The sequence below is a fragment of the Loxodonta africana genome, chromosome 3 (genome assembly GCF_030014295.1).
Source record: "Loxodonta africana isolate mLoxAfr1 chromosome 3, mLoxAfr1.hap2, whole genome shotgun sequence".
Taxonomy (NCBI): domain Eukaryota; kingdom Metazoa; phylum Chordata; class Mammalia; order Proboscidea; family Elephantidae; genus Loxodonta; species Loxodonta africana.
In genome coordinates this window covers 89,668,351-89,693,287 of record NC_087344.1, presented here as the reverse complement: position 1 = coordinate 89,693,287, position 24,937 = coordinate 89,668,351, and the positions used below count along the sequence as shown (strand labels likewise).

Below are 24,937 nucleotides of genomic sequence, written 5' to 3'. Positions count from 1 at the left end.
AACATAGCAACAATTGCGAGGATGGTGCAGGACTAGGCAGTGTTTCATTCTGTTGTACAGAGGACCCTCTGTACAACTATAGTTGGCACTGACTCGACAGCACCTTACAACAACAACAAGAAGTTAGGAAGATTGAGAATTTAGAAAGCTGATAAAGAATGGAAAAACAAAGCAAGGGGGTAACTATGTTTTAGTGGCTTCGTAGGTTTTTTAGTAGATAGTAGTTAAGCATGCCTATATTTGTTTCTCTAACATTGGGTTTCTGAATAGCAAGAATAGCACCTAGCATTTTGTGAATGCTTTTTGGTTCCAGTTATGCGCTAACACTATATGTTAATTATCTCATTTGATCATCACAATAACCTTATGAGATGTGTGCTATGCTAATTTTTTTGCAGCAACATGTAAAAAAATTGGCATAGCAGCACTTAAGAAAATACCTTGCAGGAGCAGTACATGGTTGGCAAACAAACATAGAAGGCGTGCGGTATTTATGTAAAAATATGCTGCTATTTGTTGTTAAAGTATTGCCAACCAGAGGTGAATTCCTATGTATTAAAATATACTTTAGAATTGCCTCTTGACCTTAGTGAACTTTTGTTTTATGTTATTACTATTACACAGTGGTTCAATATTCTTGAGTCATTTGGGTTTTTTCCTTAGTCATATATAGTATTGCAGAACATGCATTGTTGGTATAGATGACTTTTAACAAAGTGAACTTAGTTATTTCCATAATCTTTTTTTATCTTTTTACAGGAAATGCTGAGACTCTCAAACACGAGCCAAAAAGGAGTAATATTGATACACATGCTAGACTGCGAGAATTCTGGATGCGTTACTACTCTTCTCATTATATGACTTTAGTGGTTCAGTCAAAAGGTAATATCTACAGTGGCCCTTGGAATTACACCAAAGTAGTGATTTCTTAGGACTCGTTTGCCTGGACCAGTGTTATAATATTCTGTTAATTACTTTAGTGCTTGGCCCTAATATAAAGAAAAGGAAAGGTCACATAGCAAATGGCAAAGCTCAGGGAAGCACAAGGTTATCTGATTCTCAGACAGATGTTTTTCTCTTCCTGACATTGTTGTTGTGTGCTGTTGAGTCAATTCTGACTCATGGCAACCCTCTGTGACAGAGTAGGGCTGCTTCATAGAGTTTTCTAGTCTAAATCTTTATGGGAGCAGATCGCCAGGTCTTTTCTCCTGTGGAGCTGCTGGTGGGTTCAAACCACTAGCCTTTTGATTAGCAGCTGAACGCTTAACTGTTACACTTCCAGGGTCTGTCTTATAGATATAGGTCTTATCTATAGAATAGTGTATGAGTATACTATGTACTAATAGGTCATGAATTGATCTTTTAAGCCACATTCAGCTGCCTCCATATCTGTGGTTTTACATTTAATCTATATTGATTATAAACTCTTAAAGGGCAAGACGTCTGTCTGTTCATCTTTACGTGTTGTTGTTAGCTGACGCTGAATCAGCCCCCGACTCACGGCAACCCCATGCACATCCTTACACGTTATTGAAAGGTGCCGTTGAGTTGATTCTGACTCATAGCAACCCACTGTGACAGAGTAGAATTACCCCATAGGGTTCTGTAATCTTTACCGAAGAATATTGCCAGGTCTTTCTCCTGCAGTACTGCTGGATTGATTTGCAGCAACATGTAAAAAAATTGGCATAGCGGCACTTAAGAAAATACCTTGCCATTTGTTTAGCAGGCATTGTGCCATCATAGGGCCTGCTAAAATAGCATGATTAATTGTGATCATGATGATGATGGCAGAGTATCTTAAATATAAATGACTGATAAATATTGCCACTCTTTTTCTTCTTTTATCATTATCTTCAGTATTATGTTAACTTTTTCTCATGAAAGAAACCATGGTACCTTTTTGTTTTTTTTTTCACATTCAACCTCCTTAGGCTATTCGAAATCAATCAATTGCTAAACTATTCTTTTTGACATACCTTAGAGTTTGCACATTTCTTTTTGAAAACATAATTCTCTCGTCCTAATGTGATTCTCCTTTTTATAAAAATTTGCCCTCTGCATTGTCAAAGTTGAGATCAAACTTGACTTGGCATTTACATATAAAACATTTTTGCATTTAGGATCAAAATTAGTCCACCAAAGTTGACTTGAATGTAAAAGTATGAATATGGCATGGTAGATTCCTTTGTTCAAACTGTAGATGTGCTTCTAGATTCCTTTTACAACATTTGTTATAACAGGGAATTTCATATTCTTTATGTAATGTTAATTTATAATTTTAAATTGTTTCTAAATCATTTCATGTGCATGCATTTTTCTTCAACTAGGTATTCTATTTCTTTTGCATTCTCTTCCTGTATGATAACACATACAAGATCTTATTAATGCTTGTTGCAAATTTTTAACATAAGCCCCAGATTTTTGATAAGAGAGCCTTGTACAATCTACATTCAATAGATTTTAGAGCTTTAACATTTATTATACCATTTAAGAGTCAAATATCAATGTAAACGGTGTAGAATAAATCCAGGAGTTGATTTTTTAGTCTGATTTGCATCTTGCATTTTACACAGTGGTGCTTCTTTATTGAGAATTGGTGAAACTTGTGTGCCTGGTGGAACTTAACGGGAACTATCCAGTGATGGTAATAAGTCGCTGGGTAAAGCTGAAAGGTTTATCTTTCCTTTAGGTCTCATGTTTTACCAGACTTTACAAAATAATTTCTTATAAAATATAAGAAAGGGATCAAAAGAAGATAGAAATCATATACATGAAACCTAAGAAACACTTCTGGAGTAAGATCTCAACAGGTATAAATTAATGTAAAACAAATGAAGTATATAAAAGTGCTGATGAGATGCCGTGAAGAAGAGGGGTCAGTGTGGTATGGGTTAGTCAGGAGAAACCTTCCCAGGGGAAGTAAGCTTTGGAAAGGGTGCAGGAGGGTCGTTGGCATATTCTTAGTATCTCTTGGCCCTTTGCACTAAGTCTGATGATAAACAAAAGTTTTTTTAAAAAATTTTGTTTTTTATTAATATTTGAGTGCGTGTTCTAACTTTATCAGGGAGGATAAAGGAATCAAACAAAATTTTATGTGTCTTAAGATTTCTTATCTACTATTGTTGTTGTTTTTCTTGTTATTCATTTTTGGTTAAGGAGTGGCATATAATTCCCTAATTAAAGCACTCCTTTACCTTGTAGCTGAAGTTCTTTGAGAAACCTATTTTATTCCTGTCTTGACTAATGACTTTACATTTCTCCGTCTCTCTCACCTACCACCACTTCAAGAAACCCTCGATACTTTGGAAAAGTGGGTGACTGAAATCTTCTCTCAGATACCAAACAAGTAAGACATTTATTTTTGTGAATCACACACCTTTAGAGCTAAAAGATACCTTAACTTCTTGTATGACTCCCAAAGGTTTTTTTGTCTCGTCTTATTTTTTAAGTGGATGATGAAATTAAGGCCTAAAGATCACACAGCTTTTGAGTGGGATAACTAAGATGAGAACCCAGGTTTCCTGGGTTCAGTGATGTTTTAATAGTTCAGAATTTACAAGCTTTTAAAATTATAGTAAATATTATGCCTCCTTTTATATTTTTCCAGAGCTTTTCTGTTACTGTATAAGGTGTTCGAAACTGTTACATGAAGGCAAGCACTGCCTTGAGAGGCAGATGTGTATATTTGTATCCCCAACCTTGGGACAAGCTGTGTTACGAACATTTGTTTTTTAAGTCAGTTGTTTGGAACTCCAAATGCTTTTCCCCATCGAAGAAATGATCTTGTAGATGATGGCTGATTTTCCATATTTCTTGGAAAAGCCTATTTGGTTTAGGTGTACCAAATTATCTTCCATAAGAAATCGTATGTAGGGTTCCAGTTAAGAATGCTTTTGGGCATTTTTTGTTCACTTCAAATTCATCGAAATAATACTGCTACATTTTTGTTATAAAGAACACAAAAAATTGCATTCTAAACAATAGTCTTTCCATCCTTAGCAGTTTGCATTTTAGTAAAATAAATGAATCAATTTTTTTTCTTTCATCAGGTGAGTAAGCTGGTGACTTTTTCTAGTTCTTCATTCCAAGACATAATTTATTTCAAATGTATGGAAGAAAAAAAACTTTAAATATGTCAGAATAATTTGTAATAACACCTGATTGTTCTTATTATCTTGGTTTTATGTAAATTTCCATTGATAATTAGCAGTACTTCTTTACGTATAGAAAAGTAAAGAAAGTCATGGCAAAGTTGTGTTTTTTAGTTTTTTTAAATAAAAAATGAGTATGACCTATGGAAATGTCAAGTGACTGATTGGAATGTGTTTTACTGTGAAACTTTACTAATAAAACTAGAGGTATGTTTAATAGAGGGATTCATTAGGCTCTGTCAATCTCTGATGAGCATTTAAAAGTTTTTCTTGAGTATTATTCACTAATAACTTTGACTGTTTAATCAGACAAGTTAAAAAGTCTTCTAGGTATTTAATACTAATTTATATTGACTATGTTTATGTATTAGAAGGAATAGTAAAGTTAGAATATCTGTCAAGTAGATTGGAAGCACCCTCAAGGAGGGACCAAGTCTTTTAGATAGAAGAGTGCCTAAGACAGTAATTTATGTTTAATATTGTGCTTTATACTTAAAAAAAATTATCTCTAGTATAAGTTTTGGTTTTGAAATGGCTTTGTATGGGAGGAGAGCCAAAATTGAATGGGGCTATAGATGCAGTAAATATGGGGGATGGGTTCCTTCATTTCATTATCTTCTGCTATCTCTTTTTGAGTTTTAAAGCCATTTGAGTTATTGGGGCTGAGCTTAAGAATAGGTCGTCGAGTTCAGGATTTTGTGGCTTTGTTGTCTAGAATGCTTTTCAGCTAGGAATATATAGATTATAAATACCTATCAGTTAGATATCCCTAAAGATACTGCTTATAAAGACATTTGCCAATTAAATTTTAATGTATTTGTTTTGTTTTCAGTGGGTTACCCAAACCAAACTTTGGCCATTTAACGGATCCATTTGACACACCAGCATTTAACAAACTTTATAGAGGTTCGTGAACCAAAGGTTTAAAAGTGTTTGAAACAACTTTAGCACATTTTCTAAAACTTAATTGAGGCTGCCAGTTTTCTTTAAAAATGAAAACACAACCGAAAGTATAGCTGGGTTGGAAAGGGACTGGATGGGGAATGGAGATCCAGTTAGTGACAGAGAGCAGCAGGCCACTAACAAACTGCAGACTGATCAGCTGTGGCTGCTGTGCTGCTACTTGATTCTGTTTCATGCTCCCCCCCCACCCCCCTGTTTTCCTGTTGTTCCCTTTTGTTCTTTGGGTTTTTGTTGTTGTTTCCTTTCTACTTTATTTTATCTAGATTTTGCTCTTTAAGAATGGGGGGGAGGAAAACACTTTGAATATCATTTCCTTTTAACTTCATTATAAAAACAGTATTTATTAAATGAAGAAAAATTTCAAAGTAGAGAAATTTGTAAAGAAAGAGGGGGAAAAATCACCTATAAATCTTACTACTCAGAGAGATATTTTGGCAAATTTTCTTTTAATTTTTTGGAGGTATATTTTCTTAATATAGTTGATATTGTAAAGTATATACACTTTTGCCTACTGCATTTTTTTCATTTAATATTGTATTTATAATGACTGCATAATGAATCATCACATGGGTGTGCTATAATTTACTTATATTTGCCAATAGTGAACATTGTAGAAACATTCTTAACTCAACATTTCTCTTTCTTTGCTTTTTTTGTCATGGCAGGTTTTTTTTTCCTTCCTCACAGTTGCCTAGGTATTCCCCCTTCCTTCACCCTGTTGCCAGTCTCTTTCCTCTTCCTCCCTTTGATCCAATGACTGCTTTGTCACACTCTTTCTGCTGGCTCCATTCTATCTAAGCACACTCTTCCCAGAGACAACTTATTTTGGGTTATATTATTTCTGGCTTTGAATTTCATATCCATAGAATCATAGGATAATAGCACTGGGAAGAATCTTAGAGATAGTCTAGCTCAACCGTCTTATTTTGCCTTAAGGAAACAGATGCAGAAAGATGTAAATGTAAATGATTTTCTCAAGGTCATTTAAGCACATCTGGTAAGATGGTGGTAGGGCTGGATTTATACCGTGGGTCTCCTGACTCCTACTTCCTTATCCTTTCTTACAACAAGAGACCCATCCTTGGCAGCATTACATATTCTCATAGTTCTGTAATTCCTGCTTTCTCTACTCATGAAACCAAATTGAAAAGAATTTTATAAAAATTACATTATTCAAATTGGAAAATTGGCAACTTGAAATAATAGGTGCATTGTGTTTATTTCCCCTGTTTATTGGCGAAATGAAATATATTGAATTAAAAAAAGAGGAAAAAACACATTTGTGTAACATAGTAAAAGTTACGGAGAGCCACTTATGTCTGTTCTTGTGAAAAATATTTTTTAGTGGTTCCAATCAGAAAAATTCATGCTCTGACCATCACTTGGGCACTTCCCCCTCAACAACAACATTACAGGTAAGAGTTCAAAGGCAAGTTTATTACTTCATTAGTGAGAATGACATTTTTAAAGCATGCTAAATATTTTAAATTTGGGGGTTCTGAATTTACAAATGTAGGTAATTTGGTAAATTGGGACTTGAATCTATGAAATTAAGTATTGGTATGAATGCTAACTTTTGCAGTTATTTTCTTTAGTACTTTCAATACAAAAATGTAATATTGACTAATGATTTATTTGGCAATGGCAACCATTTAGTTTGCTCTTGTCAAAAGTGAAGATAATTTTGAGTCTGGCACACAACTGGAGCATAACTCCCAAGGACTTACTTTATGAGTTGGGAATGGGCAGATTGATACAAATTAGAAAAATATTTCACCTTAACCATATAGTTTTCTTTTATGAACACTATAACATGGACCAAGCAGTTCTTTAAACACTATATAAATGCTTTTCTAATTAGAAATAAATGCTAATGAATTACATGCACTAATAAAAATTTAACTTATTTTTTAAAACCACTACCAACAGAACAAAACCCTGAGCATACACATGCAAGCAGAAAGAAAGATTAATATATATTGCCAAAGCTTAGAATAAAATGCTTGTCACTTACATGTTGGAATATTCAAACAATCAAGTCTCATAAAGTTAACAAGAATAATATGCCTCCAGGCCACTAACCAAAAGGTTGGCAGTTGGAATCCACCAGGTGCTCCTTGGAAACCCTATGGGGCAGTTCTACTCTGTCTGAGAGGGTCGCTGTGAGTTGGAAATGACTCGAAGGCAACAGGTTTGGTTTTTTTTGGTTTTTAGTGAGGCTACACACAGCATGTGTATCGTCTACTTGCTTTTGGTTCAAGGGTAATATAGGGAAAAGTTAATGTACAGTGAGTGTCCCAAGAGTGTAGGTAAGTTAGAGTGTCCTAAGATGTGTTAAAACTATTACATGTCTATTTAAAAATTTGTGTAAAGTTTTTACTATAAAAATAACACATGCCTGTAAAATATTAAAATAGGAGAAAATGGCATTAAGTAAAAAGTCTATTCCTCTTTTTCTTTGTTCCTGTCCTCAAAGATATGCCCAACATTAATAGTTTTTTGTATGTACTTCAGGCATTAAAATAATGAATATAAGACACATAATATCTTTTTTTATAGAAATGAAACTACATTACATGTGTTATTCTTCCCTTTTTTTGCATTTCTTTCTTTTTTTTTTTAATTAACAAGGCTTTGTTTATCCTTTGATTACTAAGGTAGTTCATGCTCATTTTGAAAAATTTGAAAGTTGCTGAAAAGTAGAATAAAAAATTCATGATGCTGCTCTCAAAGACTGTTACCTTTTCTGTGTGTTTCCAGGAGATTAACTTTTTTATGGACTGTGTTTTGTTTTAACATGACATTCATCATGAATCCATTTGGAATCCCCATATATGTGAATTCCCTGTAAATTAGCTTTTGGGGGAGTCATTTTTCACAAAGACGCAAACCGATCCCTCCGAAATTAGCCTCATGCAGTACAGTTAGCTTCCTTCAGATGCATATGTTGTATAATCAGGTTCATTCATTAACTTCTTTGCTCCTTTACCCAGTCTTCTTTTGTGTTAACTTAAATTCCTGTTTTAGCAATGCTGTGTGAGCTTTTGGGATTGCGTAATGTGGTTGAAATCATAATATTATATCTTGACTTTCAAGAATTTACTGAATTTAATTTTGTAACCTAATTTTAAAATTTAAGTGTTCAGATTCCTAACACAAGTTTTTTGGTACACTTTTGTTTTAATAGGAATGCATTTCCAAAATTATATAGCAGACGCCAATGGAAAAAGACGATTTGAATAACATATATACAACTACTCAGAACTATTATTATATAATAAAGCATTTTCACATTTGTTAATTGCATTTTCATGAAAACCCTAGGAGTAGGTAGTTAAGCAGGAGAAAAAAAAGAAAGGTAGGTGAGGTTACATCTCTTACTCAAGGTCGTGCATTTACTTAAAAGAAAAAAAAAAAACTAAAACCAGAACCTAGATTTTCTGACTCTTAGTGCAAGACATTTCACTTTACCATAGAGCCTGATGCAATACTGGAAGCTTTTACAGATATAAGGTCATTTTTCAGGCAAAGGAAATTAAATTTTACTGTATTTTTGTTGCTGCTATTAAATTATTATACTTTTCTTTTTAAATGGATTTATATGAGAGTGAGTTTATAATTTTTTTCCAAATATTGTAGTCTTAGAAGTGAGATTTTTCTGGTGTATTTATTCCTTAATCTTTTGGTTTCTGACCTTAAATTGTTTTTAAAGGGTGAAGCCACTTCATTATATCTCCTGGCTGGTTGGACATGAAGGCAAAGGCAGCATTCTTTCTTACCTTAGAAAAAAGCAAGTATTCAATTAATGAGAACTTTTACTTTAGACACTTGAAAAATATTAGATAATAATATTATATAAGCCATTCTTTTCTCTTTTTGCTTTAAATGCCAGGAAGCCTAGAATAAAATTTAATGCTTAATTATAGTCACTTGAATAGGATTGACTGTTTTATTGGCCATATTATTTTTTTATATTTCTTATAAGTCACCTTTTAATCCCTTTTGAAAGTAGTTATAAACAAATTTTTTAAAATCATAAGTAAAACTAATAGATTCCAGAATAACATAAAAAGGTTAGCTCTAACCAAGAACTTAGATTTGACTAAATAGTAAATAGTAATATGCTGTGAATCTCCAGGTAACCTCCCGTCACCCTGGAATACGTAGATGTTAATGGAAACTTGATTGAACAAATATATCATAATAAATAAGTGGGACCGTGCAGCCATGTTAGCAGAATGTTTCCTAATGTATTTAAGCATCCATTTATGTTGGTTATAGCCAAATAATGGAAATATAGCTTTACTTTGGGATCAGGACTAATAGATTAAAGTAATTCCTTATTTGCTTTTATATGCACTAGTTTGAGCATGCAAAGATAGATGAGAAATGTAAGTAAATAAAACAGTGATGCATGCTAGAACATTCAAAGAAAGCTGAGAACACAGGATTATTATAAAAGAGTAAACTAATGAGATTAGGTACATATATGCCTTACATGATATAGCATAAAGTGCTTTTGAGATGTACACAACCTTTTCTACCTTACTGAACTTTATTAGAATTTCATGTACTTTGTTCTGGCTCCTTCTCTCCTTATTTTAGTTTTTTTTGGATATTCTAGTCAGGAAAAGATACAATCCTGCTTGCTATATAGGTTAGATGATAGTCTCAAAGAGGTCAATTGCACTCTAAATAAGAAAGATATATGATGTGTTTTAAGGCTTTTCCTGGGAACATAGGTTCAGAAAGGATTAAGCGAAATGCCTCCCAGCAACTAGCATTTTAATATTTTGCTCTGTTCACTTTAACAGGAATTACTGTGGCTTCATAAACTGTTAATATTTTACTGTGTTGTAATGTGTATTAAAAAAAAAAGCCCCGATGGTGCAGTGGTTAGGAGCTTAGCTGCTAACCAAAAGTCAGCAGTTTGAATACACCACCTGCTCCTTCGAAACCCCATGGGGCTGTTCTACTCTGTCCTATAGGGTCTCAGTGAGTTGGAATCGACTCAGCGGCAACAGGTTTAGTTTGATCTGGTTGATGTGTATTAGTGTTTCCATTAAACAAATACATATGGAGTGTCTGGTGATTCCTGCATGTACTATATAATTCCTTGGGAGGCCTTGTGCTTTTAAAATTTGTCCTTTTAAACTTACTGATGGAAAGTATATCTTTGGATCAAAGGTTGAAGTTTCCAAATTTTACATATAAAGCCTATCCATTTTGCTAATTTGAAGAGTTTATAGATTATCAATCTCAAATTTTTTCTATCCATAGGTGCTGGGCTCTTGCACTGTTTGGTGGAAATGGTGAGACAGGATTTGAGCAAAATTCTACCTATTCAGTGTTCAGCATTTCTATAACCTTGACTGATGAAGGTTTTGAACACTTCTATGAGGTAAATAATTAAAATGGAGTTGTTTTTCTTTTATATAGGTATTGCTTCATGCAGAAGACTAATCAAATGTTTTGTTTTCAGGTTGCTCATACTGTCTTCCAGTACTTAAAAATGCTGCAGAAGCTAGGCCCAGAAAAAAGGTAATAAATACTCTTAAGTGAAGCCAGGAGTCAATCCTAATACCTTTTATTCTTAAAGCTGTCAACAGACATGTTCTAGTCTTGCCTTGATGGTTTTTCAGGCAGTTTTGTTTACAAGCTCCATATCTTTACTCTTCTGCATGTGAGTGTACACTAAGGGTTTTATTTACTTGGCGAGTTCCTTTATTTTTATGCCTCTTTTGCTGATGATTTTAATGAAAAAATACAGTACGGCTTCCAATTGTAGTTTTCTTCTCTCACAGAATTTTTGAAGAGATTCAGAAGATTGAGGATAATGAATTTCATTACCAAGAACAGGTACTTGAAGTCAGATTCTTTTTGAATGTTATCTGTGACCAAGTTAAACTGGTGTGGACTTTGTTTCTCTTTTTGGAAGTGTCATTGGAGTTTTAATTCTGCTACTCTTTGTCATGTGAGTCTCAAGATGGCCTTGAGGCTGTCTGAAAATTAACTCTTGTGGTTTTGAGTATTTGTATTGAGTAGTAATAAGGGGATTAAGCAGATGGACATAGATCATGTTGCATGACAGTCATCTATGTAATCATCTGTCTATCCCTTTGATAAATATTCATGAAGAGCTTGCTATGTATGGTATTGGATATTTTGGGAATTCAAATATTATAAAGACATTCTACAAGGCAATCTGTAGAATTACCACATGAAGTATTAGAAACTGTGTTTTGGGATTTGAGGAATGGAGAACATTTTCCTTGATTGGAATAGGATCAGAGAAGGCTTCATGGTTTGTAAATTTGAATTAAGTTGATGTCTTAGTTATCTAAAAAAAAAACCATTGCTGTTGATTCGATTCCAACTCATAGCAACTCTATAGGACAGACTAGAACTGCCCCAAGTTTCCCAAGACTGTAATCTTTATGGAAGCAGACAGCCACATCTTTCTGCCACGGAGTGGCTAGGGGGTTCAAACTGCCGACCTTTCAGTTAGCAGCTAAGCACTTTAACCAGTGCACCACTAGGGCTCCTTAATAAAGTCCCAGATACCACTAATACTACTGTGGTTTATTTGCTACATTTATAATTGAAGGAAAAGCTAAATTAGAGGTTAGCGAAAGTAAAAATGTAATTTCTTTCCAGCCAAATTCATGGACCCTTTGAATATGTCCGCTGATAACCTTGGGGAGGTTGTCTGTGGATTCTATGTTAAGAACTCCTGGTTTAGAACCAGTTCATAGAGCATCTTCAAAGGCTGCTTTTGGATCATCACCAGAGACTATTCCCTGAATATGTATTATTAAATAGGGAAGACTTAAGTACATGAGAACAAAGTCACAAAAACTATAAGCTTGTAGTTGCCATTAACTCCTGTGTTGTCGTCTATATATACTTGAAGTCATTTGAAATTGACATCTTACTCTATGAAAACAGAAAGGCTGCAGTGACTCATACTGGGCCATTAGAGGGCCCTATGACACTCCTCCCTATAAACATATTGATAATGCATACAACCTACAACTTCCTGCCATCTATCTATGGTAAGGACCAGGAGCGATTTTGTTCAGTCTTCCCATCAACACATAGACCAGAATTGTGGCAGGGAAAGAGCGGGAGCAAGACTTGTGGGCTATACCTTGGTACTCAGATTGGGCTACAACTTGATATCCAGATTCCGTTTTTCTAGGATCAGCATTCTAGCATTGGTTGAATATATGATATTTTCTGTTTGTCCAGCTCCTTCCTAGCAAGATATTTCAAGATCTCTTTTTATTGACAGCCCCTCATTTTGTAGCTCCTCACTTTTTCCCCAACATTTGGCAATATTCATTAATACTTGCCTTAAATGAAAAATATGAGCCCAAAACATCTTAAACTAAAGCCTAATCATTACAAAGTTAGAATAAATCAGGAAAACCCATTCCTCTGCATGAAATGTTAAATTAACTCTAGTAGCTCAGCGTTTTTCTGTTTTTACCATTTCTGTTTTAAGCAGTTAAGGGGATTTCTCTTCAGACTTCTTTCTGGCTTTCAACAATAAAGGCAAAAAGGAATGCCCTTTTTGAACTATCCTTTTTTATATTATTAATTTTTAATTAAGAAATTAAAAAATTTTACCCAGGAACTTGGCCTCAGAACCAGCAGTATGTCTTAAACGTCAGCTATTTGAAGTAGAGTATGATGAGAAAAGCTATTCAATTAAGCACTTTTCAGTAGGCGGAAAAGCCAGGAATATAATGTAGCAATTAGTAATGGAAGGCAGTGAGAGTTTGTAATGGACCACTAAAAAATAGGCATAACAAGCATTAGAAAGGTGGTGGAGAAATTGCAACCCTTGTACATTGGTGGTGGGAATGAAAGTGGTACAGCTGCTTTGGAAAAGTTTGGCAGTTCCTCAAAAAGTTAAACATAGAGTTACTGTATGACCCAGCACTTCCACTCCTAGGTATATACTCAAGAGAATTGAAAACATATGTCCGTACAAAAACTTGTACGTGGATGTTCATAGCAGCATTATTCATCATAGGCAAAAAGTGAAGACAACGCAGATGTCGTTAACTGGTGAATGGATAAATGAAATATGGTATATCCATAAAAAAAAAAATGGATTATTATTCAGCCATAAAAAGGAATGAAATACTGATTCATGCTACAACATGAACAAACCTCGACCACATTATACTAAGGGAAAGAAGCCAGATACAAAAGACCACATCTTACATGATGCCATTCACTATATGAAATGTCCAGAATAGGCAAATCTATAGAGACAGAAAATAGATCAATGGTTGCCAGGGGGTGAGTGAAGGGGAGTTGGGGAGTGACTGCTTATTGGTACAGGGATTCTTTTGGGATGATGAAAATATTCTGAAATTAGTGGTGATGGTTGCACAACTTTAAATATAGTAAAATCCACTGAATTGTGCGTCTAAAAGGGTGAATTTTAGTATATGTGAGTTTTATCTCAAGGGACAGTAATACTTTCTTCGTTGCCTTCGCATCAAAGATCTGTTTTTAGCCAGGGTCCTTAGAGTCTTCTCATAGGAGATACTTTGAATTACTGTTTTATACCATACTGATGAGAGCAGTTAACTTATAAATAAGTGGCTAGTGAAAATAACTGATTAAAGAAATTAGAACAGGGTAGGAGGAGTCATTTTAAACAATAATAGCACTTTAAGGACTAGTTAACTTATTGATTCAGGACTGTTTATTGAAATAGGGGAAGAAGAAGAAAAAAAAAAAAAACAGTGAATCTTTCCTTACTCTATTCTTATGTGAATGTAGTAGATAACAAGTACCTGTGGTCTCTAGTTTGATGTTTGCATCTCATCCTTTCGTTATGAATGCAGTAACCTTCACTTTTTTTTCTGTCTTCCATTAAATGAGAACAATCCATATTGTCTAGTAAAGGACTGGGCAGTGTGGTGGTGTGGAAAGAGCATTTGCTAATTTGTTAGGAGACCAGAATTCTAGTGTCTGCTCTGCCTGTCACTTACTATAACTGTGTGACCTGGGGCAAGTCACTTCATTCTGAGTATATGTCCTCACTTGTAAAATCATGGGAATGGAACCACTTTTTTATCTGCAGGACCTGTCACTTTATGAATTCTGTGTATCGGGGTGCCCAATAAATACTTGAATTGATTGCTTTAGTCTGGAAAAATAATTCCATTTCAAGTCAGAGAACTTGCGGTCATTCAATTTTAAATTGAGATGATATGCTAATTACCATAACTTTTTATTGCCTTTTATCTAAAGACACGTTTTTATTTCTATGTTGATTCAGTTCATGTTTCCAAATAATTTTTAGGTAATAGCACTGTAGTGATAAAATGTCGAAGACCCTGCCTTTTGGTACCTCACAATTATGTAGTGGCTCTTAGCATGTAAATAAGCATTTACAGTTCGTTGTGGTAATTGCTTTCATAAAGAGGCTGTGACATGACTGGAACCTAGGATGTTGTAGGGCTCAGGATGGTGGTTGGAGGGGTGTGAGGTTAAGCTTCTTAAGATAGTAGCTCACATTTTATTTTCTTGGAATTCTGAGCATTCAGATTCTTAAGCCCCAGCTATTGAGGTATCTGGTTATTATCTACTTAGAAGCTTTTGGTTTTATTGTTTCTTTAAAAGAATGTTTTTATGTTATGGTGAATTAAGGATAATTATGGGAGAGGTTCTGGTGTGAAATAATTTTACCTTTTTACAGACAGATCCAGTTGAGTATGTGGAAAACATGTGTGAAAACATGCAGCTGTACCCACTGCAGGACTTTCTCACTGGAGATCAACTTCTTTTTGAATACAATCCAGAAGTAAGACGGTTTCCATTTCTAAAACTTAACTTTTAGGGGATGAGAAGGGTGAGAAAGTGCAAAGATGTACCTAAGAACTGTACAAAATGAAGAAAACTTGGTTATATTTAACTAGTTTATTTTGTTTGTTTAAGCAGAAGAAACATCAATAGTTTCATGGATAATTTTTCATGATTCTTGTACCATTATATTTTAATATGAGGGAAAATTCAAGTTGTCTTTTTAGATATCATTCTTACTGTTTTTAGAGTACTGAAACATCTAAAATAGTTTAAGTAATTCCTAAGAATTATGTGGTTTAGTTGTTGACCATACTTAATACTTAACGTGTGTTTAGCTTCCCTTTTAGTTAAGTGGAGGTTTAGGACAATTAAATTTTTAATAATTTTGAAACTATCTACTAAAAAAAAAAATAATAAAATCCCTGAATTAGAAACATGACTTATAGCTACTGTTACATACCAATAAATAGTTGTTCAGGGTCTTCACCACACCTGGAGAGTAAGTCATTTTGCTTCCTGTAGGGTAGTGGTTCTCAGCCAGAGGCAGTTTTCCCTTCCAGGGGACTGTTTGTCAATGTCTGGAGACATTTTCGGTTGTCATAACTCAGGGGGTGCTATTGGCATCTAGTGAGTAGAGTCTAAACATCTTACAATGCAAAAGATAGTCGCCCACAACAAAGAATTGCTCAGCCCAAGGTGTTAATAGGGCTGTGCCTGAGAAACCTTGTTACATATAACCTATTCCAAACTACTTATTTTAAAGAGAATAGAGAAAGGTGAAGGAAGCAGCAGCAACCACACATTTTTGCCATTTCCCTAGGATGGTTGTACCCAGGGACCCAAATGTTTTTTACTATACCACCATTTATTGTGTTTTTTCTAGAAGAAATAGTGCTTTATGGTAGTTAGGGTTCTAAATCTAAGCCACAAAATCCTTTGTTTAGTCCATATCATAGCTGAGGGGTTATTGAAGGATGCCCTACATTGAGATCATCTTACAAATCCTTGGGGATGAGGTACATACCCAAGAATTAGTAAATGTAGTATACAATATAGTGGTTAAGAACATACTCTTTGGAAATATATACAAAGTTGGTTAGAACTACACTTTTGCCAGTTCTAACTGTGTTCTGTGCAAATTACTTAATCTTTTACCTGGGCAAATGACTTAACCGTTTATCTCTGAGGCCGAGTGTTATTTTCTATAAAATGGGTATACCTTAGGGTTGTTTTTAGGATTTTAAATGGAATACTGTATATTAAATACTACCTGGCACATAGTAAAGGCTCAATATATGATAGCTATCTTTACTGCTAGTACGTAGGATTCGAGGTGAACACTGTATATAGCATTACTATATTTGAAAAAATTGATGTACATATGAAGCTTTGTGAATTAGAATGTTCATAGATAGTTTCATGAACTCAAGATGCTAGGATGTTGGGAACGCTTAACATAATGTGGCTTTGCCTTTTTAACAGAAATGTGTTGGGTTAAAATTGTTGTTTTTGTATATGTGTGTCCTCCTCCATCCCGTCTATTAGGTCATTGCGGAAGCCCTTAATCAGCTAGTTCCTCAAAAAGCAAATCTTGTTCTTCTGTCTGGTGCTAACGAAGGAAAATGTGACCTCAAGGAGAAGTGGTTTGGGACTCAGTATAGCATGGAAGGTAAAATATTTTGACGATTTTCCTACATTTAAGTATATCTGACTCGCCTGGGAATTTTTACTTCTCAATTTTTACATCTTAAAAAAAAAAATATATATATATATAATTTTTAAAAGTGTACTTTGACATGAAAATTACTTAATATTACAGGAACTTATTTTTTGCCATGTTTATAGCTACATCCGTTAGGTAGTGAAGAGGTCCTTTTTGTTTTGATATTTTGAGGGCAGAGTTTTCTATTGTGTTTTAGAAAAATGCCTCTCAGACTTTAGTGTGCATATGTATTACCTGGAGATTTTAAAATGGATTCTGATTCAGAGGTGTGGGATGGGGCCTGAGATTCTGCAATTCTGACAAGATCCCAGGTGTTACCAGTGCTGCTGGGACCACACTTTGAGTAGCAAGGTTCTAGAATGCCTGGATACGTCACTCACAGTTTTTCTTAGAAAGAATTGGTTTGTGAAGGCCATTTGATGATTGATTTGTTAAGAGGATTCTGAACATTGCATTGTGTACTGGGTCAGCTTTTTGTTTTTTCTTCTCTACAGATATTGAAAATTCTTGGGCTGAACTATGGAATAGTAATTTCGAATTAAATCCAGATCTTCACCTTCCAGCTGAAAACAAGTATATAGGTCAGTGAGATAGTAATCATTTCACGTACTCCATCTGGGTACTAATAAATACAACAAGTATATAGGTCAGTGAGATAGTAATCATTTCACGTAATCCGTCTGGGTACTAATAAATACAACAAGTATATAGGTCAGTGAGATAGTAATCATTTCACGTAATCCATCTGGGTACTAATAAATACAACAAGTATATAGGTCAGTGAGATAGTAATCATTTCACGTAATCCGTCTGGGTACTAATACATACAACAAGTGTATAGGTCAGTGAGATAGTAATTTCACGTAATCCGTCTGGGTACTAATAAATACAACAAGTGTATAGGTCAGTGAGATAGTAATCATTTCACGTGATCCGTCTGGGTACTAATAAATACAACAAGTGTATAGGTCAGTGAGATAGTAATCATTTCACGTGATCCGTCTGGGTACTAATAAATACAACAAATGTATAGGTGAGTGATATAGTAATCATTTCACATAATCCGTCTGGGTACTAAAAACTACAACAAGTGTATAGGTCAGTGAGATAGTAATCATTTCACGTAATCCGTCTGGGTACTAATAAATACAACAAGTATATAGGTCAGTGAGATAGTAATCATTTCACGTAATCCGTCTGGGTACTAATAAATACAACAAGTAGCAATTATACAGTGTATTAGGTTTTATAAAGTATCCTATGAATTCATATTTGAGCTTGCCAGTAACACGCTGGGGTAGGTTATTATTTTCTTATTTTTCTAAACGAGAAAACTGAGGCTCAGAAAAACAAAGTGACTTGTCTAAGACTATTCAGTTGGTGAATTGAGGAACTAGAACGTAAACTCAATTCTTGGGATTCTCTGAAGCTTATTTATTTGTTTATTTTTTCTTGCACGTCATAGCGGATCATTTCACATACGTCTTCTTAGGAACTGCCATTATCTTCTCAGATTTTTCTAGTGTTTCTCACTGCAGGTTGCAGCCCATTAGAGGGTTGTGGAATTAATGTAATGAGTTGTGAGGTAAATGTATTTAGGTTGCGAAAGCATTTTAAAAAATCATTTAGAATGGAAAATAGCAAAATGTTTCATTGTATGTAGAAAGGGTGTTATTTTAAGAGCTTTTGTTTCAGATAGGTGTGTCTCTCTCTGTCTACTAGCTTGCTGTGTAAAACATTTCTGGCTGTAGTTCAAAAAAAAAAAAGGGAGAGTCACTGATTTAGATCAAAGGTTGTATATAACCAGAAAAAATTTTTAAAAGTTTTGCATATTATTTCTAGATAATTCAGTTCTAACCTAGTGACCTAGTTTTTTTTTTTTTTTTTTTAATAATATAGCAACATTTCCCCCCCCTTTTCTCTGTATTAACTTTTTCTTACCTACCTGTTGATGAAACACCTTGTTTTCATTAAATGAAGGAGAAAGTTTGACTTTGGGACAGCCTTTTGTAACTTTTCAAATGTTCATAAGGTTGGTGAAAAACATTCTCACTAAGAATAGATTCTTTTATAATTTGCTTTATCTAACTGTCCCAACCAAAGAAGGTCCCTCTCACTGTTAATATTGTCTTTGAGAAAGGGAGTGAAGCAGAATGTATAGAGATAAGAATCAACTCCTGGGAAATTACGGATCTTCAAGAGTTCATTTAGCTTGAGGCCGAGATAATTTTCTTTGTAGTATTCTATTAATTTATTGTGCTCCACTATTTGAATTTGGCTTATTTTTACCATAAAGAAACCTAGACTTCTAACTTGGACTTCTGAAACCAAGAACAGGTTGCTGGGAATCCTATTGAAATACCTGAATGAATTATTACTCTCTTTTCTTTTGTTAGCCACGGACTTCACATTGAAGGCTTTTGATTGCTCTGAGACAGAATACCCTGTTAAAATTGTGAACACTTCACAAGGTTGCCTGTGGTATAAGAAAGACAATAAATTCAAAATCCCCAAAGGTAAAAATGTTTCCTTCCCTTAAAAGAGTGGAATAAGTATTACAAATCTTTTGTGTTTTGTAGCCTTCCCTCCCCCATCTATTAACCCTCCCCTTTCCATTTGAAGACCTTTTCTAACCTGATTTATCAGACCCCTACTGCTCCTCTACTGTCACTGAAATTTTTGTAGACACTCCAGATTCCAGGTGATGAATAAAGATTCAGGCCTAGATTGAAATTGTTTTCAGTTATTTTTCTTTGGTTAGATGAAAGCAGAGCCAAGTATTAGGCCACCTTGAGGAATTGGTGGCATTATTTTAACATTATTTTTAAAAACAGATGGAATAAAAGCATCCTGAAGGAAATTATTCTTAGACATGATAGTCTAGTCCAGCACTACAGATGTGAAATGTCCTCCATATGTCTCCCTCTACCTTTTTGCTTTTCAGCATAAAGGAAGTATAATATACAGCTAAACAGACCCTCCAAGTCCTTGTCTTCTCTTGTAACATGATGACCCAAACTGTATTGCTTTATTTTTCTGTTCTTAGGCATGGCATGAAAACTTAAACAACTTGGAATCATACGGGGTGTTTTTGAGTGCCATTTAATCCATATCCCCAACCTCAAACACAGCGGTATTATAGTTCTGTGGGACTCTTGAGTCTATTCTTGAGTATTTCCACAGTCTTTCTTGGATAGCTTATGAAAATTTTTGAAAAAGTTCTTAACATTTATTCAGCTTCCTTGGAAAGGCTCTGCTATAACTTTCTGGCATTCTGTGTTTTCTTACCTGTGTTCTTTTTTCTTTCAGCGTATATACGTTTTCATCTGATCTCACCTTTGATACAGAAGTCTGCAGCAAAGTAAGGAATTCCCCTCTTTTCTGGAAAATAATTTTTATTATTGAAAAACTAAATTTTGTTTTGTTTCAATCTGAAACTTCCTTTTTCTCTGTAAGTACTTGAGCTATGTTACTGATTTATTTTTTTCTGGGCCCAAAACAAGTTATTTATATAGAATACTAAACATTAAAATGGAACAGTGGCTGTCACATCTCCAGCCCCCAGATGTAAAACATGCTGATAATGTAGACTAGTCGTAGAATTACTGGACTGAGAAAGTTTCTCAGAGATCAGTTTGGGGCTAGCTCCCAGTCTATAATGAGGATTGATGGATCTCTTGATCTTGTATTTAAAGATTGCTCAGGAATCTGATTCTACCTTGGTCTTGGCAGATTACTTTCTTGTTTATGTAGGTAGCTGTATTATGGGAGGTCAGAGAGCCTGAAACAGTGCCTGACACATAGGAGGTGCTCAGGAATGTTAGTTTACTTCTTCCGTTCCTTTGACACTTCAACTGTAAAATCCAACCTTAAAATGACAAGCAGCACTAACATTAATATTCACTTTAAAGAATGCATTACCCTCCTCTCTTCTTCCCTCAGATTTTTAGTTTGCCAGTCAGAAAGCCTAGGCCTGGGATAGCCAGAGCCTGAAAGCCAGTTGCCTATCATGGCTTTTCAATTTACCCCATTGTGCAGTGCAGATATTATCATTTTCTATGTGTGCATGACGTGAAACGGATTGGGAAGCACTGCAGAAGGTAGGAGTTAAAAACCTGAGTCTTGAGTAAGCTGATATTTACTTTTGAATTTTTAGTATACAGTTTTACATTCTGGAGTAGCAGGTTTAACACCTTTCCAAAAATAAGGTGTCTTACTTTAAATTGAAACTAGGCATCTTGTCTATTTCTTATCAACTAATGATGCTATTATTTGCATTTTATACTTCTCAGTGTTGTCCTCTTTGACATCTTTGTCAACATCCTTACCCATAACCTTGCGGAACCAGCTTATGAAGCAGATGTGGCACAGCTGGAGTATAAACTGGTAGCCGGAGAACATGGTTTAATTATTCGAGTGAAAGGATTCAACCACAAACTACCTGTAAGTACAAGTGCTCTGTTTTCCTCCCATAGAGCTGTAAAATCTATTTGTTTGTTGCCCCTATGATACCAAGCATAGCGGCTTGTACATGGGTGTTGTACATAGAAAGAAGTGTTTATTAACGTGAATTTTCATGAGTTTCCTTGGCTGTTGACAGCTGTTATCACCTTGACTGGCCATACATAAGAAGAGCATACATTTCATTAAGTACTGGCAGTGCATACAAACACAGCCCCTGCTTCAGACTTGCTTTCACTTCCCTTTGCTGTCAGTTTCTCTGTAGCCAACATTGGCATTTAGGACTGGTTTGAGCTTAATTTCATACCATACAGGAATAACAAATTTAAAGCACCTGGCACACTAATGTTCTTATGACTTCTGTTCATTTAAAACTCAAATGCTTGATTCTTCTTTTGTGCTTTTTCCCGTTGTTTCAAGTATATGTGTTTTGTTTTCCTTCCAAGTTTATGAGCCTTTTAAAAACAAGGTCTGTATCTTGTCCATAATTTATCTCTTGGCAAGCAATGTCCTCCAGGGATGCTTTGTTAAAAACTACGTAAGTTTAGGAAGAAGTAATATGGGATACTAGCTAAGAGGGTTAGACCATTAAATACCAGGTAAAATAATATAATGTATTCAACAACAAATTTTATGTCTAGGTTTCTTGGGTAGAATAGTTATTGTATTAATGTTTGGGGAACTGGGTTCATAAAAGATAGACTTGTGCTAGGCAGGGATAGCCTCCAAATCTTAGCAAAAACCCTAGAGAAGAGAGCTCTCACCTTTATACATCCACTCCTCTCAAACTCTCTAGGAAACAAAGATTGGTCATAGGAGGAGGCACCATTGAATATTTTACTTTTGTCAATCATCAAAGGCTTAAATATAATCTAATTTAAGATCCAAACAGATTAAAGCTTAATACGGTGGTTGTCATTTAGAAGGTATGTTTTGAAGAGAGTTTTTTAAAAATACAAACCATTGAAAAGTAATGGATATTCTTCATATTATGAAGCTTACCTAGCTTTAATATTAAAACCTGATATAGATAGAAAACTAAAGACCAGTTTCACCTACAGAATATAGATGCAGACATTCTAAAAAAATTATATTAAATCCAACAACATAACAAAAGAATAATTCACCATGACCAAGCACCAGGAATGCAAGGGTGAATCAGTGTTAGGAAGTTGATGAACATAACTCATTATAAAACAAATCAAAGGAGAAACACTTTATGCATATACTGGTAAATGCCAAAAAATCATTTGGTAAATTTGAGTGGCCAGTCCTAATAAATAAGGTAGGAATAGAGGGAAATTACTTAAATATAGTAAAAACTTTAAATAAAAAAATAATAACTGCAAATGTTACAGTAAATGGTGAAATGGTGAACAGTAAAGTTAGGAACAAGCCAGGGATATTCATAATCACCTCATTAATTCAATATTGTTTTAGAGTTTCAGGCTAGTAAAATAAAATGAAAAAGAAATGAAGTACTTGTTTAAAAAATTGTTTTTAAGAGACAATATTTTTTTCATTGCAGATTGTAGAAAACCTAAGATAGTACTAAAATTAAAAAAAATAATTTGGTGTGACGTGGCTAGTCACAAGATCAATGTATCAAAATCAATGGCTTTTTCCCAGTAAGGAGCCCTGGTGGTGTAGTGGTTAAGCATTGGGCTGCTAACCGAAAGGTTGGCAGTTCAAACCCACCAGCCGTTCTGCGGGAGAAAGATGTGGCAGTACGCTTCCATAAAGATGACAGCCTTTGAAACGTTGGGGTTGGGGGGCAGTTCTACTCTGTCCTTTAGAGTCATTGTGAATTGAAATCAACTCAACAGCAACAGTAAAATAAAAAAAACTTAGGAATAAATAAGTACAGGATCTAGCTAAAGAAAACTACAAATCTTATTGAAGCTTATTTAAAAAAGATTTAAAAGAAGGGAAAGACTTAAGTTTCTGGATAGGACAACCTGATACCATAACATGGTCAGTGCTTCCAAAATTAATGTATAAATATCATGTCATTCCAATTAAAACCATATTTTGGGGTGGGGAGGATGCTGGATAACATTTTCAAGTTCATATGGAAGAAAAAATGTTTAAAGAATACCCATAAAAATTATAAAAAAGGGAAAAACATTATGCTAAATTTGGTAATTACTGAGGATTTTGGCTGTTGAAGATTCTTTGAGTCATCAGTACTTATGTCCCTCATGATACTTAGTACCATGCTAACCCCCTGCTAAAAATCAAAGAGAAAGATTTTTCCTTTAAAACTTAGTGGATTTCCATGTTTTGCCACTTAAAATGCTTCTTTTTCTTTTAGCTACTGTTTCAGCTCATTATTGACTACTTAGCTGAGTTCAATTCCACACCAGCTGTCTTTACAATGATAACTGAGCAGTTGAAGAAGACTTACTTTAACATCCTCATCAAGCCTGAGACTCTGGCCAAGTGGGTACACATGGGGTCAGCTTCTATTCTGAGGGCTTGAAAGTATTTGCCTTCCTAGGGGTAGGCCTGGGGCTTGGGGCTGTAGTTTCAGTGCTAGTTTTCAGACATGTTAGAATAGTGCTATAGTTTGGGAAACCAGTCCATGGGGTTATAGGATTTCTAAATCCAGCTTAAGTAATTTATCTGTGAGTAAGGCTGAAAGCTGCCATCTGAAATCAGTTAGAAGCTAAAGGTAAAAAAGACTGTTTTTTCCCCAAAATTTGTAAATAAATAACAGTTAAAGAAGTGCTGGCTTTCTTGTAGCCTAAAATTGCTTACTGGTGATTTTATCGTGGTGGGTGCTATGATGAGTACATGAGTTAAATTGGTTAACATTCATTTAATCTGGCAACCTCAACTATCTAGAATTCAGCTAAAGCCTCAGAAGAGATCAAAAAGACTTCTGGACAGTCTGGTGCTAACACTTACACCTTTTGCTAATAGGCAAACCCCTTAGGCCTTCCATCAGAACCTGTTGTTTCTGTAGTCCAGGCTGAAGATATCCACCCTGTAGGCTACTTTGTGTGCATTAGAAAGGCAAGTAGAGCCTTTGTAGGAGAGAAAGAAAGCCCTTTAGAGCAGACACAGCCCCTTTTGCACATGGCTACAAGCCCCTACTTGACCTCCTTGCTGGACATATATAAATGGTGAACTAACAGCACAACCTTATAGAGATGCCCTGCTTTTGACACAGTTATAATGAGCCCATAAATTATCAGAATTAGAAAGCAGAGGAAGAAGCTATTAAAAGTCAGGCATATAATAATTGATAATCTGATCACAAAAAGTAAGAAAAAAATATATGTTGGAAAGGAGAATTGTCTGGAACCACTGATATGGAGATATCAGTAACTCCTGAAGTACTGTTTTATTAAAGTGTGATAGAGTAATGAAAACACCTTCTATTATTGCAGATTTACTATGTGGTACATCTGTTCTAAGAGTTTTGTATGTATTTACTCCTTTAATTCTCATAAAAGCCCTGTGAATGGCAGGCATTATTATTGCTCTTGTTTTATAGGTAGAGAAATTGAAACACAGATGTCCAGTAATTTGCTAAGTTCAAACAGCTTAGTGTGAGGGGGGCTAGTAGAAGGGAGGAGTCTGACTCTAGACTAGAGCCATTATTTATATACTATATTGTCTTTGCAGTAATTGATCCCACATGGTCACCCCCAGTGATTAATAACATGTTAGCCAGATTTTGGAAACCCTGGTGGTGTAACGGCTAAGTGCTGTGGCTGCTAGCCAAACGGTCGGCAGTTCAAATCCACCAGGTGGCTCCTTGGAAACTCTGTGGGGCAGTTCTGCTCTCTCTTATAGG

General features: G+C 34.9%; 1 protein-coding gene across 3 annotated transcripts in view; it reads left to right on the top strand.

Moving 5' to 3' along the window:
• The window catches only part of NRDC (nardilysin convertase), an 82,041-nt gene that overhangs the window by 48,611 nt on the left and 8,493 nt on the right, over positions 1–24,937 (top strand). For all 3 annotated transcript variants that reach the window (XM_064281952.1, XM_023549610.2, XM_023549613.2), the window contains 15 exons: positions 760–882; positions 3,292–3,349; positions 4,987–5,060; positions 6,463–6,532; positions 8,830–8,907; positions 10,398–10,518; positions 10,600–10,658; positions 10,922–10,976; positions 14,842–14,946; positions 16,494–16,617; positions 17,166–17,252; positions 19,068–19,187; positions 19,981–20,032; positions 20,964–21,114; positions 23,447–23,574. In XM_064281952.1, coding sequence (XP_064138022.1) covers positions 760–882; positions 3,292–3,349; positions 4,987–5,060; positions 6,463–6,532; positions 8,830–8,907; positions 10,398–10,518; positions 10,600–10,658; positions 10,922–10,976; positions 14,842–14,946; positions 16,494–16,617; positions 17,166–17,252; positions 19,068–19,187; positions 19,981–20,032; positions 20,964–21,114; positions 23,447–23,574 — 1,405 coding nt within the window. The remainder of the gene's footprint in view (positions 1–759; positions 883–3,291; positions 3,350–4,986; positions 5,061–6,462; positions 6,533–8,829; positions 8,908–10,397; positions 10,519–10,599; positions 10,659–10,921; positions 10,977–14,841; positions 14,947–16,493; positions 16,618–17,165; positions 17,253–19,067; positions 19,188–19,980; positions 20,033–20,963; positions 21,115–23,446; positions 23,575–24,937) is intronic.